This window comes from Primulina huaijiensis, chromosome 2, assembly GCF_012295235.1.
Source record: "Primulina huaijiensis isolate GDHJ02 chromosome 2, ASM1229523v2, whole genome shotgun sequence".
Taxonomy (NCBI): Eukaryota; Viridiplantae; Streptophyta; class Magnoliopsida; order Lamiales; family Gesneriaceae; genus Primulina; species Primulina huaijiensis.
This window is the reverse complement of record NC_133307.1, coordinates 3760953-3777064: the sequence shown is the minus strand read 5'-3', so window position 1 is coordinate 3777064 and position 16112 is coordinate 3760953. Positions and strand designations below refer to the sequence as shown.

The 16112-nt window shown below is 35.4% G+C and overlaps 1 protein-coding gene and 1 long non-coding RNA gene across 3 annotated transcripts; one reads left to right on the top strand and one right to left on the bottom strand.

Moving 5' to 3' along the window:
- Positions 1–3299: 3299 nt before the first annotated feature.
- Positions 3300–15422, top strand: LOC140964714 (flowering time control protein FPA). 2 transcript variants are annotated; one of them, XM_073424606.1, is made up of 6 exons: positions 3300–3766; positions 7090–7335; positions 7776–7898; positions 8224–9119; positions 9301–10642; positions 15195–15422. In XM_073424606.1, exons 1-5 carry the CDS (start codon positions 3464–3466, stop codon positions 10622–10624), a joined length of 2892 nt encoding a protein of 963 aa, XP_073280707.1. In that variant the 5' UTR covers positions 3300–3463; the 3' UTR covers positions 10625–10642; positions 15195–15422. The 2 variants fall into 2 exon arrangements, with proteins under 2 accessions (XP_073280707.1, XP_073280696.1); XM_073424595.1 differs by lacking the exon at positions 15195–15422 and having other exon boundaries at positions 9301–11026.
- Positions 10695–13280, bottom strand: LOC140964720 (uncharacterized). The gene is made up of 2 exons (XR_012172916.1): positions 11892–13280; positions 10695–11714 (listed from the first exon to the last, which is right to left on the bottom strand). It is a non-coding gene; the product is annotated as an uncharacterized lncRNA (long non-coding RNA).
- Positions 15423–16112: the final 690 nt, after the last annotated feature.

Sequence of the window (16112 nt, the reverse complement as noted above, 5' to 3'; positions counted from 1 at the left end):
ACAATTCAAGCCCATTATTCAGCACGGTTCTCGAGACAATCCCGGGCAGCCGTCGGCTGTCCGAACGTTTCGGGCAGTGGCGGCAGCCCCTGTGCGCTCGGCGCTGCGCGCTGGCGTGCAGGAAGCCGTGCGCGCTGCGCGCACGCGCGCTGCCGTGGTGCGCGCGGGCGTCCAACGCCGCGTGCGCACGCTGCGCGCTGCCGTGCGCGTCCCTGCGCGCACGGACTGCCTGGAACAGTTCCGGGCAAATTAAATTTTTTTTTTGTTTTCTGGAAAAATAAAATTTTTATGGTGCTACAATTTTCTGAAAAATTTTCTTGCTTGGTTAGAAATAAATTATTCAATATCAAAACCATACGATTTAGAAAAACCCTGGCTCTGATACCACTGTTGGGATCTCGGTTTTCTAGGCGCCCAAACTCAGCGGAAGTTTTAAAATTTTTATTTTATTTTGACAATCAAAATATGTTTATGTTTGGGCACTCGTATGGTTTAAATTGAACATTCATAGGATGTTAAAGAATTATACCTTTGGTGAATAATTTCACTTGGCACCAACTACTCCGGTATTAGAGGACGTAGCTCTTGTTGTAAATCCCTAAGAACGTTCTTCGATCTACTTCGAATCAGGTCCACGACCGGATTGCTTGTTCCTCTTCTAACTTGCACTAGAAAGTATAGAAGATTTTTGCGAAGAGATAGAACACACAAAATTTTTGTTCAAAACCTTTGAGAGTATTTTATTTGGATGAGCCGAAAACTCTATCTTCACTATGATGATCAAAAAATACCCGAAAATTATGGAACTGCATCAGAAAAACTTGCAGTATTCCAGTATTAGTTTAACAAGTCATATACATGTCGATGGGTTGCGGTTGGTCATATACACCCATCGACTGAAACCTTCTTCCAGCAGACACCCAACTGCTTTCCAAGTTCTAACCAACGACAACAAACAATGAGTGAAAATTACATTGTATAGTAAATTCGGAAACTTGAAACACTAATACTACAAAGTAATGAAATCATGTATATGTAGACTTGCCTGATTTATTAAAGCTAGTAAGGGAACCCGCTAACAAAAGGAGCTTGCTCACTAATTTTGATGAAGTAGAAGTTTCTGCAAGTTCCTATGCTCGACTCATATCTAATAAAATCTGTCTCATTTCTTCACCACACTTTATTACAAAAAAACTAAAGTCAACACAACAATAAGTATTACTTGGTTTTTACAAATGGGCTACTGTGGTTTGAGCTAAATCTACTGGACAATATACCCTTTGTCCCTGTCTATTAAGTAGACAATTACACTAGGTCACACTCTTGACATTCCGACGCATACCCGAAAAGTCATGAAACTACTCGTATCCAGTCCTCGCCTCATGACCTCAAGATAGAAAGAAACACATGATCAACACTGACTTACCAACACTTCGCGCCCGACCCACACTACCATCATCGTTAGCATGCTCGCCTTACAACCACATAATAGAAAAAATCTGACAAAACAACAACAACAATAATAATAGAAAATAATATAATGTAACACCCTAGATTCGATGGTTGTCCTCACTGTACTAACACGGGCCTTTCCCGCGTGCTTATGTCATCACTCACACACCCTTAGAAACTTTCAGGGGTCACTTATTCCATAATTATCTCAAGTCAAACGCCTTTAACTTTGGAGTTTTTAAATTATGAGCCTCCGAAAACAAGATGCAATTTGGAGATATGAGTAATATCTATCAAATCTTTTAAACTCTATTCAACTACACCAGACCAATACCTGAACAATTTTTGGAATCCATCTCATTCCGATGTGATATCGGTTTATTTATGTTCCATTTGCCCAGAAGCTTGCCAAGAACTGCTTATTGTCGGTGAAATCTCATGACACTGGCGTCACCGCAGCCCTCTTCGGCCCCGGTAGTCACATGCTCACTAGCTTCCGCTTGGTTCGACCCTTAACTACACAGTACTAGGAGAGATCGGCTCTAATACGATTCTGTAATGTCCCAGATTCGACAATTGTCCCCCTACTATACCAACATGTGTCTTTATAGCGTGTTTATGTCCTCACTAATACACACCTGAGAAACTTCTTAGATGATCACTCATCCTATAATTGTCTCAATTCAAACACGTTTAAATTCGGAGTTTTTAAATGATGAACTCCCAAAAGAAGATATACCTTTATGATATGAGTAATACATATCAAATGTTTTAAACCATTCTCAACTGCACAGCCCCATACTTGGACAGTTTTTGGAATTTCTCTTATTCTGGTGTAGGATCGGTTCATTCATGTTTCCTTCCTCTAGAAATCTGTCAAGAACCATTCATTGTCTATGCAACCTAATGATACCGACGATCATCTCCCACCGTTTTCAGCCCCATATGTCACACAAATAACCAAAGTGGGTTAATCGGCCAAATTTGTGTACATGTCATGGTTGTGGTCTCCAAACAAAGGCAAATAATTATATCGAATAACAGGGATCTTACAAATTTTCGCTAGCCTCTCCATACCAAAAGTAATTATTTCCAAGACATATACTCTCCAACACTCCCAGTTCATTGGCGCCGCTCAAGAGTAGGGACTTTATGATGTGTTATAGCTTAATTTGATTATCTCAAGCGAATAGACCATATAATTAATTAATTATTAAACTTCCATTATAGAAGTCCATCCATGTAGGCTCAAGCCCTGTGTGTGCTCAAAAATCTATAAATAAAGGAGAATCATCACAATTCAAAGCACACGTTCATTTTTCTCGCTTAAACTTTCTAGCTTACAGAGAATATTTTGAAATGTTTTTTGACTTGATTGTCAAAGTGTTTACGCTGGGCAACCTTCGATGTCTCTTATGTTTGTTCGTGACGTATGTAACAACCCACAAAGTTTGCTATTTACCAACTACTTGGATCCGTTTACGAGCTAGTCAAATCTTTACTCAGTCTACGAATCATTAAATCCGTTTACGAGCCATTCAGATCTTCCTAACCCTATCTAATTAATTTCAGCAATTACGTTGTTCGTCTAAATCAATAATCAATAATCCCTAATATTTTCTTTCTAAGATGAAATTTTTTTACTTAAATAACAATTGTTAATTTATTTTACGGTAATTAGATTGGGCATACATATATANCAATGTAGTCTCTTACTATTTTTTATAATTATATTTTAATCTTCATTTAAAAATAAATAAAATGAATTATAAAAAATATTATATAAGTACATATCGCGTGCGTCGGTGTACTATATATGATATTTATTATTTGGGAAAAGATTTTTTAAATCCCCAGCCCCATTCTCATAACCCTAATCCGCATAAATTCTGTCTTATCCTCTTCCCCAAGCCGCCGGCATCAATTTCTACTGCTCGTTCGCTTCGTTTATCTCCGAATTTGCTACTAATTTCCATTCCCCCTAGTTTAATTCTGAAGTTCTTTGATTTTCATGGCGCCAGTAGACATTCCCGTGCCGCATCCGAGCCAGATCCCAGTTGCCTCCGCCTCGGGTGCCAATTCGAGCCCTCCGTCAAACAATTTATGGATAGGGAATGTTTCGTTGTCAGTAACCGAAGCAGAGTTAAGGGCGCTGCTCGAGAAGAACGGAAAAGTGGACAGCTTGACGCTGTACCCATCTCGGAACTACGCGTTCGTGTATTTCCGAGAGATCGAGAGTGCTGTGGCCGCCAAGCAAGGCCTTCAGGGTTACATTCTTCATGGGAATCCGTTGAAAATTGAGTTCGCGAAATCGGTTGGTTTTTGTGTTGATATTTTATTGTCTGTCCGATTCTTTCACATTTGGTTTTCATTAATCGATATCGATGTATGTTGTTTTTGTTTAAATCCCTGTTCATATCAATTGTGTTTATTTCTCACGTCGTGTGGATGTGAATCTAAATGTTGCAAGGGGATTTGGGTTATTTTTCTGTCTTCTAGTATTTCAAGTTAATATGGAAATTTTTGGGGAACTTGAGGGTTCGATTTGATCTCAGAATCTTTGTCTACGTTGAAAATTTAGGACCTATGTTATGAGGAACAACTAATTAAGACTTTTGGAATTGCATAGATATGCTAAAATTGTTTTCCTTTTCAATTGATTTTTTCATATTTGAAGACCAAATATTCGAGATCTATAAGTTTGCACTTTTTCATCTATTCACCTAATATGATATTTAACTTTGTTATCTCGGCCCAGACTGATTATCTCGTTGGCAGACATTTTTTAGTTACTCTGCGAGGCGATTATGAACTGTATGATACTTAAAATCCAGGCTGCAGATATTTGAATCAATAAACATCATTATGGTTTTCAAACAAGCTACAGTCCCAGGAGAGTTGGACTTGGCTACCAAATCTTTCTTCCCAATTGTGGGGCATTATAATATATGTTCCAGTTAACCGAAAACAAGAAGCCTTAGTTACCCAATGAAAGCTTAATTCATAATAACTCAAATAGTCAATACTCAATACCAAGTGAATATTTTAGTTGCTTTTTCCGATCTTCATAATCTCACAATAAATTCATTGGAGATGCAATTCAAAGTTTGGAAAAGAAACTCCAGAATTCCGTTGACACTATTTCGGAACAAATTATACCATGAATGATGAATAACCTTACGGTGTGTTTGGCAACCAAAATTTGAGAGGATTTCATGGGATTTGGATTTCAAAATCCTATTTTTACTGTTTGGCAAGGAGATTTAAAAAAAGAATTCGGATTTGTTTAGAATTTTATGTGATTTCATGGGATTTCAATGAGTATATCCAAATCCCATCAAATTTGATAAGATTTGGTGGGGATTTGGATTTTAAAAACAGACAATTACTTTTTTATCCAAATCCCATCAAATTTAATGAGATTTATAAGGGTAGCTTAGTAAAATTTTAAAATTCCAAATTCGAATTCCTTTTTCTCCCAACAAAAAATGGATTTGTAAATTTCATTTTTAAATTTTAAACCAAACACCAAATGGAATTTCAAATACTTGAATTTCCAAATCCAATTCCAAATCCAATTCCAAATTCAAATCCAAATCCATATTTACAAAGAACTAAACACACTGTTACCAAACCAAACCTAATTGTGATTTGCTTTGGTTGTATAATTGATTTAAGATTTTTTTGTCAAATTAAAGTTTTTTTTATTATTGCTAAGTGTAATTTAAATTTTTTGATCTATTTATTATAAATAAACAATAATTGATTTAAGATTTTTTTGTCAAATTAAATATTCTTTATTATTGCTAAATGTAATTTAATTTTTTTAATATAGCTATTGCAAAGAGAGTCGATATACAATCAAGAATCAAAATAGTTAACAATACAAAGATTAACACGAGTTTAATATGAAAGATATATCCATATATATCTTCAGAATAAAAAAAAATACTCGATGTTATCATTTACCTATATTATATACAAATCTCTCTCAGAAAGAGTAAAAACAGACTTTAGAAAGTGATAAAAATCAATGAAACTATTTTTTTGTATGATATTTTGGCATGTAATATTATCATTTTAGCCACATATTAATATTACTTTCTATGCTATATTCTAAAAACAAATCCATCACGGTGATAATAATTGTAACCAGAAATGTTGCAGCATTTGTTGCAGAAGATATTGATCCGGTTTCAGTACGTATGTAAAAAGAAAGATTTTTCTAAAAATAATAATTGGATTGGTTCAGTTTTCTTTTGATTTTTTTCATCCAAATTTTAAACCAAAACAATATTTTTGGTTTGGTTTTTGAAACCAATTCAAACGATGATTGTATAAAAACCAAATCAGGTTGTGCAGGTTGTTTGGTTTCTGTCTGAATGGGTTTGATTCGGTTTATCAATGCCCTACGTTCACTACATGGAACATAAATTGAGGGCCCTACAGTGATGTAATGAAATACACTTCGAAACAAAAAATATTTGTTGGTGACATGTAGCCATTACAAATTCCACAACCTCATCTTCTGATGCAAATGCACTATGGAGGACAGAACTACGAGATGTTTGAAAATACAAATTCATCATAGTTAATTATGTTCAGCCCCCTATAAAACTCCATGAGAGATAGTGGTTGGCATTACCTCAAAAAAACTTGGCATGACATCAGTAGGAAGTAACAAATTGAGGTGTTGAATTTTAAAAACGTTCTGGGAGACAAGGAAAGGTGGTGGTTGTTTTATGATTCAATTGTTAAGTGATTTCTCAAGAGTGGAGAAGGCACAAAATTCTTGCAGCCTTGGAAGTTATGTAAAATTTAAACATGGAAATTGGCATTAATTTCACTCGGATCCTTACTATACAATTATAAGACAATGCAACCTATGATGGAGATGCAAATGAAATATGAGAACTGTCAAAATACAAATAATGATCACATTAATTGACTAGCAATGATCGATGTTATTTTTTTGTTGAAATAGTGCATTTGAAGCTGTTATAACTCTTCAACCTTTCTCCTTTTCCATTGGGCCCAAGCTTCGTGCTTAATCTTCGTTAATAATGTATTTGCTGGATGCACAATTACTCACTTGCCAATCTTCCATATATAATGGTATCAAATAACTAGCACACTTTGCATTGGGAAAGATACCGTAGAATTTGTAGTGGCTACATTTCGGTCATGAACATTGTATATTTCAAAAGGGTATTTCATTACATCATTATAATTCATGTACTCAAGATACATTCCATGTGGTTAAAGGTAGGGGGTATTCAGGAACCGAACCGAACAAAAAACCAAGCCAAACTGAACGATTTGGATTGTTTGTAAACAATACCTGGTACTTAAGTTTTGACTTAATGATACCAATAGAAGACTTTATGCGATAACTTTGTGACTGCTACGATGATAAATGTTCTCTGAACCTGTAATTACGATGATAAATGTTCTCTGAACCTGTAATTTTCTTAGATAAGTACTACCTAGAAGGCTAGATCCTATCTGCAAGGAAATTATTGAATCTTGCCCCTTTATTCCCTCGTTTGGGGTTTAGCTGATTTTTTCCTCTGTTTCTTGTTCTTATATCTGGGTAATTGTAATCATTTTTGGATTTTTTATCAATCTTGTTTTCAGGCCAAGCCATGTAAGAGTTTGTGGGTGGCTGGAATTAGCCAATCTATTTCCAAGGAAGAATTGGAGAAAGAGTTCCTCAGATTTGGAAAATTACAAGAATTCAGGTTTCTCAGGGATCGAAATACTGCCTATGTTGATTATGTTACCTTGGACGATGCTGCAAAGGCATTGAAGGGTATGAATGGGAAACAAATTGGTGGAGATCATCTGCGTGTGGATTATCTTAGGTCGCATTCCTCCAAAAGAGTAAGCTGATGTTTTCAATGTTTGGTTCAGTAATTATTAGGACCCCTCATGTTTTTTATTGCAAAATTCCCAGGTTTAGTCTTGTGATAATTTATGGCCAAAGTACTGATTTTTTTATCTCACGTGTGGGATTTTATGGAGTCCACAGAATGATAATTTTTTCAACATCAAATTGATTACATAATCAGATTTTTTAAGTCTGACCGATGATGTAAATTTGCATGATTTTCATCTTGATGTTATCCCCTGCTTATTGCCATGGAATAAACTGGAGTTCCTAGTTCATTTACTTATATAAAATATGAAATGATATTTATCTTGTATATTTCTACTTCAGTTCCTTTGCTTCCGAAGTCTTGTAAATTTTTTTTACTCTTTCTCTACTAACAGTTCTTATTTTTTATTTTTTATTTTTTATTTTTGTCTTCAAAATGAGACAGGAGCAAGGTCCAGATAGCCAGTTTCCAAATAGGAGCATGGGGCCTTCTGATTTTCGTTGGATGACACAAAGTCCCTTGAAGAATTATTCTGAGCCAAGTATTGTTGGATCGAAACGGCAAAATGTAATTACCAAGTCCAATGATTATTTTCTTTATCATGAGAATCTCATCGTTACTTAATATCTTAAAATATCTGAAGTTCGGTGACAATAATTTGGGTACTCCTATTATCATTCTTGAGTAACCCTATTATCATTCTTGAGTAACAATACTGTGTGTGGTATTGATTGTTATGGATTACATATTTCTTTTGTTGAATTTTTGTGGAAAAACTTTTTTTCCATAAACATTTTTTTTTCATGTCTATCCACTGTATGTACCGTTGCCATGTCTAACATTCTAAGTGATCTACATTATTTAATTTAATTCCTTGTTTTTATTGTTGCAGTTCCTTTCAGCAGGACCGCAAAATGGAAACTCACAGCCAACTAGCATTTTGAGAATAAGCTATCCTCCTTCGGCTATTGTTGAAGAGGATATGATTCATAACGCTATGATTCTGTTTGGGGAGATCGAGAGAATAAATACATTTGCAGACAGGAATGATGCATTTGTAGAATTTAGAAGCATTGAAGAAGCCAGACGTGCCAAAGAAGGACTGCAGGGAAAACTTTTTAATGATCCTAGAATTTCTATTGAGTATTTCAGCGGCGAGCGTGGTCCTGAAAATGATTACATCCCTCATTATCCTGGAGTTGAAGGACAGCTTAGAGAATTTCCATTTCAACCTGTTCGGATGGGCATACCTGGCCTTAACCATCCTGTAATACCTATCAATAATCCTGGACATCAACCATTGAGACCGCTCCTAGGTCCACATGGACCTTTTGACCCAGCACTTCCGGGCTCAGAATTTAGTGACTCAGCTCCGGTTCATAAATTACAGAATCTTACTCAAACACCGATGGGGGTACCAAATTGGAGAAGATCATCTCCCACATCTGGGATAATCTCCTCGCCTCCAGCAGGTTTGAATTTACCAAACAGATCAGCTTCTGCTGCATGGAAAGATTTTGATGATAGCCAACATAGAGAATCTAAAAGGCCAAGGTCTAATGCTGCTTTACCTTTTGCAAGAGTGGAAAATCTAGGTGCATTTGACGAACAATATGGGCTGATTTCACTGAGTAGTAGCGGAGCATCTGGTTCTTTAACCAGGGTAAGTCGAGTGGGGCAACGTCGTGCGGAGAGTGACTGCATATGGAGGGGGGTCATTGCCAAGGGTGGAACGCTTGTTTGTCATGCTCGATGTGTTTCTATTGGAGAAGAGCTTGGTGCTGAGATGTAAGTATAGTATCTGAAGTAACCAATTGTAATTTCTTTGACTAAAGTTAGAAGTTAGTGTTTGTCAACTAGAATGGGTTCAATTTGAAATACTGGAACATAATTTACTTTACTGGATACTTTATATATACATTGATGGATGTTAACATCTCAATCTAATACTGAATTTTCTTTCTTGCAGTCCTGAGGTGGTTAACTGTTCCGCACGAACTGGATTGGATTTGTTGAGCAAACATTATGATGAAGCTATTGGATTTAATATAGTTTTCTTCTTACCCGACAGTGAAGAGGATTTTGCTCCATATACAGAGTTTCTGAGGTATCTGGGTTCAAATGACAGGGCTGGGGTAGCGAAGTTTGATGATGGCACTACTTTATTTTTAGTGCCTCCATCTGACTTTCTCACTCAAGTTCTCAAAGTTTCTGGGCCGGAGCGCCTTTATGGAGTACTTCTAAAGTTTCCTCAACCAGTCCCTAGTAACGCATCTGTGAATCCCCAATCAATCCAGCCTCATTATGTGAATACGCACAAAACTTCTTCCTTGCAGCAAGGATATAGTGCTATGCCTCGGATGGAGAGGTCTTTGCCTGTGGATTATTCCAGAGTTTTTCCCGAGGATTCAAAAGTACCTCTGAAACCTCCAGCTTCTATGACCAGCAATTCATTCGCTTCACCCTCTGTTCCACCCACCACAATAGTTTCTCAAGCTGGTTTAGCTTTGACGCCGGAACTTATTGCTACTTTAAATTCGTTGCGATCAGCTACTAGTTCTTCTGGTTCACAAATTGTATCATTACCCCAGTCAACCTCTATGCTGGGACCTGCATCAAAGGTTTCTAGTGGTCCAAACATGGATGTTATGCAGTGGAAGCAAGAACTTCATGCCCTGGAGCACATTGTTCAGCCTGCGCGACATTTAGGTAGCCAGATCAACTCCCAACTGCAACATGTACCACAGGCTCACTCTCAATCAGTTTCAGATACGACTAGCCATTTTCATCAACCGATCAACTCATACAGCCAAATGCATGAACACATCGGTTTTCCATCCCAAGGAGCAGTTTTATCTAAATCAATGATTCCTGTAATTCCACCGAAAGGTGGAACAGTTACAGTGTCACAAGAGATTAACCAGCGATATCAACAAGGAAGTTCTCAGGAGATTTTGAGGGGTCATGGCATAGATTATGGAACAGATGCTTTAGGGTTCTATAGTTCGTCTGTTGTTCAGCAACCGGCATATCCTATGGCGTTACCAAATCAGGCTCATGGTAATGATGTCACACAGACACAGCCCTACATGCCCGAGGCTTCCGGTATTGGCCTAACACATAAAGACCAACATCTTCACACTGCTCCATATGGGGCTGTTCTGGAAAGTACTGAAACTGAGGCTGATAAAAATGAGCGGTACAAGACGACACTGTTATTTGCTGCCAATCTTCTATCTCGGATAAACCAACCATCTGGTAATCAACCTGGGCAGGGTGCAGGGAGTAATTGATCATTTATCTTCTTCCAGGTAACTACACGCTCTGAACTCAAATGCTTTCTTGAGTGTTTCGCTGACTCTCTTTTTGACCATTAGTTTTCTTGAATCATGCATAAGCGTTATGTTTTTTTATTGTTTCTCTTTGTGTTGCTGCTTAGTTCAAGTTCATGTGAAATTTTCTAAATGCTAACTTCATTGAGTTATACCTGTGATGGTGGTAGGTTGCTTTAGAGGGGACTAATAAGCATTTATCGATATTTGTAAGATGTATAATTTTGTGATAAAAAAGCTGCAGGTAGCAATGCAGCTTTTAGATTGTGGACACTCATAGTGGTTGAATATTTAGCCCAGTATCTTACCTGTATTAATTCTGACTCGAGCTGGTTATTTGGATTGAGTATCTTCATTTATAGGTCGACAGAATTTAGTAGATCATTTTAATCTAAAATAAGATTGCGTTCATGCATGTAATGATTTGTGTATCTAAGTAACTTCAAGATTGTCCCTCCCAGCATTCTGCTTTATCAGAAACTTGAGATTGGCTGGTAACATATGAGTAGCAATTATTGTTCCCCTTTAGATTCTGTTTTGTTGATCGGGACACTAGAGGCGAGGCCATAAAAATGGTACTGTATGGATTGATGTCCATTATTTTTTACCACAGTTTTTGTGTACGCTGCCTGGATTCCCGAGCTAGTTATGATTGTCATGAGATAGTTTTCTTATATGGTCGTTCTTATTGTAGAGTTTGGGACAAAAAATATAATGTGATGATTGGGTCGTTATTTTTCCATCAAGTGTTTTTTCTGTTGTGGTTTAAGAATCATTTCAGATATCATGAGCCTGATGTTCTAGTTTTGAATTTGTGCCATATGTTTCTGCTACTTGGATTTTCTTTTATATCTAGCACATGGCCGTGTCTTTATGAGTTTCGATCTTTGACTTGGAACAAAGTAAAAACTATAGGGCATGTGCTCCCCGGTTTGAATTCCATTTTTGAGTTTCTGAAAAGAATCAGGAAGGAGGCATGCTCAAGCCCCTGTCCAAATCCTATAGTCCACTGGTCAAATTTGTAGAATTCTTGAGCATAGGAGCTAATACTCTCATGTGGCCACTCTTTGCTTGGAAACACTTTTTCTATGGTGTCTCGAACTCTTTTTTACACTTTGTGGTGTGGATGGATGTACACTGCCCATATCTCTCTTATGAATTCATATGAAAATGACCGACTTTAGTCTCGTATCACATGCTAATATGACATGGGAGAACATTCTGACACTAGTTGTAGCATGCACTACTTGTGTGAGTCGAAAAATGTCGGTGCTGTAGAAGTGCCTTTTTGTGTAAGAGCCTTTCTGTTACGAGTGCTTTTAAGGACAGCAAGGTTGGGAACTAGTGTTTCTGGTTTTTTTTTGTAAGGTTATTAGCTAATCTAGCTTGGTATTCTTCAAATTTCCTATAATAAATCCTGACGAGGTGAGATAGTTGAGCTGAGTAGACGAGGACACGGGTTCTATGAACCTGAACCTGGTAGAAAGTGAAGTTTACTTTCTTTATTGTTTTTCTCCCCTTGCGTGATACATTTGTTGTTCTTTATTTTTACGCATTTAGCCAAAATAATTGTCTTTATTAGCATTATTCAGTTGCAGTGCTCATATTTTTATACTTGTGAGTTCTGATTTACCTACTTGAACTATTTGTGGAAACATGTATCTACAATATTTGGCGTTAGTTAATTTTATTCTCTCTTTTTCTTTGTTGAATTATATTTTACACACTCTAGGTACTGAACATTTGATAATAACTCGCACCAACATTTCGGAACCCTTTACTTTAGTTATAGGCTGTGACTAGAGTCGTGTGAAAAATGCAGCCCAATTCTATTAAAATATTTTCCTAGAAGTCTTTAAGTTTGGTGAAAAGTATAATATGAATTTACACAAACTCACATATAAGTATATTTATGAATAAAGGGGGTCGGACGAGTACATATCTCTCTACACAAATTATATACAACAATCCATGATGGCTTCTATAAATTGTTATGATGGGTGCACGTTACGATTAAAAGGACGAACGACTGAGCCCTTTTATTCGCAATCGATAGTGGCTACAAACCATGACTCAAAAACACACCGATGTCGTCAATCCTTGTTGGTTCGAGTGATCGTGATGTCGATTGTATTTGGAAATAAAAGCTAGTTTTCGATTTAGTCTTGTGAACTAGGCAAGTGTTAAGAGTGCCTATTATACGATTCGATTCTGGATTAGCTTGACCAAATGTCATTTCGAAAATTAGAGGTTTAGACACAAGAAGAAACTTGGGCAATGTTTGGTTTTATTTTCAAAATCATGTTATCGACTTCCCCTAAATAAAAAACAGCACAATCCCACCTCGTTTTCCAGAAAATATCCTCTTTAAATTTCATGTTTTTATGCATTTTTTAATTCAATTCACCCTTTCACCATGGTAAAAAATATCTCAGTAATTTTTTATATTTTAATTCAATAAATCATGCTGTCAAAATATTTAAACTATCCAACAAATCATCGGAAAACTGAATAACTTGACATATTTTACATGTATGTGTCGTGTATACAGATTAAAACGGGTTTTCTGAAGAAAACAAAATTAAACATAGATTCTCAATATAAGTTTTGATAATATGTTTTCCAGGTGGAGTTGGATCCAAACAAAAAAGGTAGAATAATCCGTTCGAAACACCATATTGAATAATCGTCGATATACACTAATGAAAAATGGGAAATTGTGAGATCGTGTCAAGAGTATAACTAAAGTAATGTATATTATATACTTGCAAATTATATATTATTTCTGATATTGTTATTGCTACTTTTTGTGTGTAGAATCCTAGCTACTTTAAGTACAATTCCATCCCATCTTTAGTCCCTTTTCTAGTACCTTGACCTCACTTGCTTGTGTAAATGGATTAAAACAAAAATGACCAGTTTCTTAAACTTCGAGTGAAGTGAATAATATCAGTTTAAATTTGATAGTGTTCCCTCTTTTAATAATAAATAAATGAGCCCATGGGCATGAGTACTTGGAACCAGTGTTTTCAAAATCGATCCGACCGACCGGTGCGACGGTGAATCAGTATCATTTTAGTGATCAAATTGGTCAAATCCGGTCAAGAACCAGTTGGATCAGCTGTGAACAGGGATTTCGGTTCAATTGGTTTTTGAATTTTTCTTTTCTTTTCTTTTTTTTTTAAAAAAATTAATTTTCTTATTTTTAAAATCATAAATTTAATATTTGATTATGAATATACATGATTATTTAGAATTTGGAATCGGTTAAAAATATTATTTTAGAAGAACTAGTGTTCATTGTTTTTGTTTTAAAAAACATATAACTATAATTGATATTTTGATTATATATATATGGTAAATATATTTTTCTATATACATTTGTTAGGTTTTAAAATTTAAATATATTATTCATTATAAGATATTATATTAATATTTTTATAATATAACTGTATTTCGGTTTGATTGATTATACTTTTTTTTAAGGTAGATCGGTTTGATAATCAGTCTGGTTATAAAAACATTGGTTGAAACGAGCAAGCTTAAGATTCCTTATTCATGAAATGCAAATTATATTGCAATTTCCTATGGTTATTTCTTTCGATAGTCGATAAACATAAATGCCTTGTGAGTGCGAGTGGCGTTAGAATTCAGTATGCACTGTCAAGATATCTGTTCCAACAAGTTTGAAACGATAGCTAAGAAGTTTTTGAAATCGAAAGGGAAACTAATGTTTGATCTCTGGAAATTTGTGGGTTTGAATTCTCGTGTCTGAGGTTGCTCGAGTTCGTGGTTGACCTACTCGTGCCGTGAATTTTTGATGGCGGTTTCGCTTATGTTTCGATGTCTCAGAGCGTTCGATTCACAACTCTAAGCCGCTAGCTTGACCTGACCAACTGTTATCATAGTTGGGACTAGGCACTTTTTATAGTCGCAGATGGCTTGCAAGTACAAGTATAATAATTTTATTAAATCTTGGAAAGATTTTAAAGTAAAGCTTTCGATTGAGCTGGAACTCAATATAGTTCACAAACTCAAGTTTGTACGGCACCCAAATCAGGCTGGTTCGACAAGTTTGCCGACCGGTTCGATCTATTAAAAAACCGCGGTTATGGGAGACTCATATATCAAACTACGATGGTCTCCTTTTTAAAAGATACAATTGGGTTTTGTTCGTTAATCTACGTCTGATTAAGCGTAAATTTAGTCGAGTTGGAAATCTGTCGTAAACAAGTGATGTTCTGCTATAAATCTGTTTGAGACATGACTTGTTTCTAAGCACAGAGTTTATTTATCAACTCTATGTGAAATGCAATTCACAACAAATATAAACAAGCATATATATATTATACTTTAAAATATATTTTTATTGTAAAAAAATAATAATAAATAATTAATTTAATAACAATATGTTATAAGGGTGTATATACAAAAAAATAAAATTGAAAATATGAGTGTTTATTAGATTTTTATAATAATAAAGAGGTTTGTTGTATTTTTCTGAATAAATATAAATTTTTTAATTTTGCAGGGAAAAGGAGATTTCGTACATAGGCAATCAAAAACCAATCATCCATCCGATGGGGTCATCCACTTTTGATGACGATTTCTCCTTATTTTGGAATTAAGTTTTAGCGACTCTTCCCTTTTTCTTCTATTCTCGTGTTTCTGTCTGCTTCATGGCGTCGGCATTTATTTCTATCAACTTATCAGCTATGATATTGTAGATTTTTGAAAGACCCCTTGTTATTTAGTTATCAAGTGGGATGTTGGCTTTTATTATTTATGTTTACTATAAACTTTACTCATCTTGATTTATTTCTTAATATTTTATTTTAGTATTTTGAAAAATCAAGATATTCCCATAGATTTTATTATATCCGAAATGTATGAGTAAAATTATTTAGTACTATTACTCGAACAGATTACAGATAATTTTAAACAATGGGTAATTTTAGACGTGCATCTTAACGTACAACTTATATTGATGTCATATCTAAGTATAACGCCAATATTATAATGAAAAACGATTAAAATTGTACGAAAATAAATGTGTGATAGTATCGAAACTTAATTTGATGTTTTAATCGTGAATAACTCAAATTTAAATTTTGATCATGATTAATTAATTGGTCGAGACTAAGGATCCTTTGACCCAGTGCCATTGTGCCAAAGGTGAGATCGAGTAAGTCTCTTATAAGACGATTTCACGAATTTTTATCTGTGAGACGGGTCAACTCTACTGATATCTACAATAAAAAGTTAAACTTTTAGCATAAAAAGTAATATTTTTTCATGGATGACACAAATCAGAGATTAGATCCACGAAATTGATCTTTGAGACCGTCTCAAAAAAGTTTTTGTGAGTTGAGATCTCAATATGCAAATGTTATTAAGTTCAAATCTCTGAATAATATTTAAATTATATAAAAAATTCTCGTGATCTATT